This window comes from Phaethon lepturus, unplaced genomic scaffold (genome assembly GCF_000687285.1).
Source record: "Phaethon lepturus isolate BGI_N335 unplaced genomic scaffold, ASM68728v1 scaffold8863, whole genome shotgun sequence".
Classification (NCBI taxonomy): domain Eukaryota; kingdom Metazoa; phylum Chordata; class Aves; order Phaethontiformes; family Phaethontidae; genus Phaethon; species Phaethon lepturus.
In genome coordinates, this window is record NW_010531178.1 from 23,351 (window position 1) to 27,913 (window position 4,563).

The window sequence follows — 4,563 nt, forward strand, 5'->3', positions numbered from 1 at the left end:
TTGTTTAGGTGGTAAATGCTACCTAGTATCTTTCATAGCAAGGAGGTTGAACTGGTTGAAGATGTCTCCTAGGACCCTCTTTTACATGTTAGGAATGTGCACTTACAAAGCTAAAACTTTTGGATTTTTTCCTTGCTTTTGTTAAAACGCAATAAAGACGTTTTAAGGTGTTTAGTGTGAGCTATTGAGCTATACCCTTAATTAAGGAAACTTTTTTTTTTGCAGTGGTTTAATTATATTCATTAACTTTTGTGGCTATCTGAATACAGAAACAGTATTTTCAAGTCTTATTACTAGTCCCTTCTGTAAGTTTTTCTTATGTCACTGTTTTACTGGTCTTTCATACTGTGCAGGCGAGTGTTGGTTTTCTGTCTTTTTTTACTTCTTACTGAAAAAATATTCTGATTTAACATCGTATTCATGTCTTAGTTAAGCCTTTGAGGATCTGGCTAATTTAATAATCATGCTCAAGACAGATCTTTGACTGTGGAATGATAAATTAGCAGTAAATACAGTTTGCCCCATGTACTTTAAAATATTCTCTTCCATCTCACAATGAAGCAGTAAGTACATAAGCCAGTATGCTATTGTACGTCTATGATATACACGTATTCTATACGTGAAAAAGAAGTATATCTCATTGTCTAGGAAAATTATTGAACGGTTTAATATGTCTTCTAGAAATGCTAAAATATCCTTTGATTGTGAAGGAAAAATGAAATATATGAAATGTACTGTAGAGAATGATCTTACATGATTGTCTACATGGCCTAATTTCTGATTTAGAATAGCATGTCACAATTGCAGCACTTTGAAGACATTTTGCTAATAAGAGCATACCTCAATATACTTACTTTTAAAAGATTTTTAATAAAGATAAAACATGGATTTTGGTGGCTTTTGTGTTTTAATGTAGAACTGTGCTCAAGATACCACTTTGTCAATAGATTAAAATGAATACAAGCCAGGGAAAACTTGCTTTTCAAATATTGTTTTATGCATATATACTTGAACCATCATTCGAAAGTAGCTGGCTGCTTTTTGAGTAGATAATGATATATTTAGTTAAAATACCTGTTTGTAGTCATATCTGTTCCAGACTCTAGCAAAAGAAAGGTAGTCTGACTAGAAATTTCATCAGTCTTACGCTTTTTGGGTGTACAGTAGCACTCAATTTGGACATTTTTCATTGACTTAATAAGGAGGATTTAGGTAAGAAATATCAGGAGTGGCTTTATTTCCTGTCCACTTAAATCAAAAGCTTTTCTCTCATATTTCTGAGAATGCAAATACACTAGACAGTCAATTATTTTGTCTTGCTTTGACATCTTTCAATGTCTTTGGCTTTAAATCTCACTCTGTTTGTAGGTTGTAGTGTTTACTCTGCACACTAACACCGCACTGAGTCAAATCACAATTCTAAGTGCATAAGATCAAGCGGTGAACTTTTCACTTAAGCTCTTGCCTGGAGTATATAGAGAGCTTCATCTTTCTTTGACTTCACCAGGATCAGTTCTTACAAGAATAATGTTTGTTTAATGTAATTCTTATAGTTAATGAATTGTCTTCTCTGATGGAAGATGGACGTTACCAGGTGCTTCTGGCAAAAATTTACAGCAAAATGGAGAAGATTGATGAAGCTATTGTTTCATTACAACAGGTAAAGGGGAAAACAAAAAACCCTATGAAAGCTTGCAATGTCCTCACTTTGATCCCTGGTTTCACTTTTGTCCCAGGTTCTAACCATAATATATTTGTGAATGAGGAAAATGCATATATGGTAGGGATAAAGCACCAGTGACTGGTGCAAAATGTAAAGAACACAAGTGCTAGAAAGTCTAAGCTTTTTATGAGCTGTATTATCTGAATTTTAGATCAGAATGCAGGTTTTTACTGGAAGCCTGCATTTGTACTATGCCTTCATTTGTGTGTGGAGCATAGTTTTAGCAGAGCATTTGAAAATAGAGTTGGCTATGGGGACAGCTAGGTTACATATCTTTAGCTCAGCATTGAACACCACTCACAGAGCAATTTGGAACAGCTTTCAATGGCTACCTGCTGTTTTGTTGTACTGCTGTTTATTTTAAATAGCAATAGTAAGAGCTGTTCGTTCTGGAGTTGAATATTATCACTTAGACTGAGGCTTGAAAGAATGAAGTTGTAAGCTAGAGATAATTTAATCCACTTAGACACTTTCTCAACACAAAGGTTGAGCAAGACATTAGGGTAGTATATTCCTCTCCATTATACCTTCACTCTGTTACAGAAAGAGTAAGTTTTGGTAGCATCTTCTGACCAGCAAGAAAAGCGAATTATGTAGATTAGTTAGAAAGATAATTGTATATAAGAGTTAAGATCCTATTGATATTGCTATTTAAACTGTCTTAAATTCTTACTACTTCTTTTCCTTCTAATGGACTTTTTCCTCAAAGTCGACTTTTTCCCCATTCTCCTTTAGTAAATTTCCCCCAAAGCAGTCTACCTCTCTTACTCTTTTCTTTTTTAGTTCTTTCAGGTTTCACTATATCACACTTCAAAAACTTTGTGTTTATCTCCCCTTTTTTCTTTTGTTGTTGTTTTTGTTACTGTCCTCAAAACTGGCCTTCCTTGTACCTGTTCTCTTTAAAAACTTTTCCTTCTCCTTTTGCTGCCACATTCATTTACAGAAAACCAACTGTATTTTGATTATTTCAGCAGGATATTGCCTCTTTTTAAACAGGTTTCTTCCCTTGGTTTTCAGAGTGATGTTAGAAATTCCCCCAGATTTTACTTTGTTTTACTTCTTCTTCCCTGCTCGGCAGAATGGTAGGGGGGTGAGAGGAAGCAGAATAATATTAGGGCTTCCTTCTTTTCAACTTGTGATCTTTTAAATGAGAGAAGCAGCTCTTCTGAAATTTTATTTCAATGTGAAGATAGTTACAAAACTGCTTGAGCCAAAAGAAGGAATCTCTTGTGTGTTAATTGGCTAGAATTCCAGTTGAAATCAAAGAAAACTGATAAGGCATAATTAGAATTGGGCATAGCTATTTCCTTATCGGCCCTCTTTTGGGTCATCTGCTGTTAACAAAGAGCTCTACCTGCCTGCTTCTGCTAGACTGTTCTTAGTCACTCCCTAAATGAAAATAAAATTTGAAGAGTTTTTTGCCTTTTTTTTTCCCCAAGTTTTCTGTGCTTAATATAGTAGTACATACATCTTCTGGGTTTTGGCCTTTCAGGTCTTGTTTATACACTTTATCAAAAGCTTAATTTTAAGAAAAAAGGAAAAGGCATGTAACACTTCTATTGAATATTTTTGATATAAGAAAGTAGGTTGGAGACTAAGGAATTTCTTAACAGGAACCCATGGAGATGATGATAAATTTTTTTCTAAGCAGAACTTGCTTATATGTACAAGAATTGCTTTCTTCTCTTTAATAATGAGGCTTTGTTCAATGATGTCCTTACACCAGCATTTTTTGTGATTACAACTCTGCTAGTAGTTACAAATTTGAAACCATCTGAATTGGGGAAGAGGTTAGTTATAAATAATGCAAGACACAGAAATATGTGGGAAATTTAGACCAATAAAAATGTGTCAAATTTGACTAAATGAATGCATTTGACCTAAGTATTCCTTAGATGGAGTATTAAATAATCTTGTTCATACCACCCTTTTCTTCAAGTACACAAGGGGTAAAGCAAAAAGCTGGGGAGACATCCAGTTTAATATCCTGTTCCTTATGTTTCACAAAATACTGTATGTATGATTATCTCAGAATTGTATATTATACGTTATTGGATTGGCATGCAGTTGTCATAAGGAGTGTTTTAGAAAGTGTATTGGGATTCCATCTTCTGTAAAGTGCTGAACAGTAGGTTGCTTTTCAGCATGTTTTTAATGTGAATTTTGGGGAAGCAAGTCGGTTTGAGACAGGTTGTTGAGGGAGAGGTATTGGGAGGGGTTATTTTGGTTTGCTTGTTTTCATGGATGTTTTTTATAGCAGAGATATTTTTACCTGCTTTTTTGTTATTTGGGGTTTTTCATCTATAAAATACATTGTGTGCTTATAGAACCTTTTAAAAATTTAATTACATTATTTTAAAGTAGATAATATAAATTTCATTCTTCTGAAAATTTTTGACTGTTCACTGCTTTCCCCACACTAGGCTCGGGAATTACAAGCCAGAGTGCTTAAACGGGCTCAGATAGAACAGCTGGATGCAGTTCCTGCACAGAAACAGTTAGCGGCTGAAATTTGTGCTGAGATTGCAAAACATTCTACAGCCCAGCGAAACTATGAAAAAGCAATTAAATTTTACAAAGAAGCTCTTGTTCACTGTGAAACCGATAACAAGGTCAGTTCTCCCTCTGACTATTTTGCATTGTTTTTCCATTCAGTTTTGATATATAGCAATACATTTTTCCAATTATCCACGGTGTAGAAGTATATTTGCAATTATTTCTGCTTTATGATATACATAGAGCCTTGAACTTTCTCCCCTTCATTGCTTATCATGATAAAATAGTTGTATGTACTGTTGATTTCTGTCTCTTACACAAACTCCTAATTCAGGTAGTGGTCT

General features: G+C 34.3%; 1 protein-coding gene across 1 annotated transcript in view; it reads left to right on the forward strand.

Annotated features, from left to right (window-relative positions):
• LOC104618774 (tetratricopeptide repeat protein 21B-like) overlaps positions 1 to 4,335 on the forward strand; it is a gene marked incomplete at both ends in the record, with an annotated part of 27,563 nt that extends 23,228 nt beyond the window's left edge. The window contains 2 exon segments of the mRNA XM_010284456.1: positions 1,554 to 1,660; positions 4,147 to 4,335. Coding sequence (XP_010282758.1) covers positions 1,554 to 1,660; positions 4,147 to 4,335 — 296 coding nt within the window.
• Between the last annotated feature and the right edge of the window lie 228 nt (positions 4,336 to 4,563).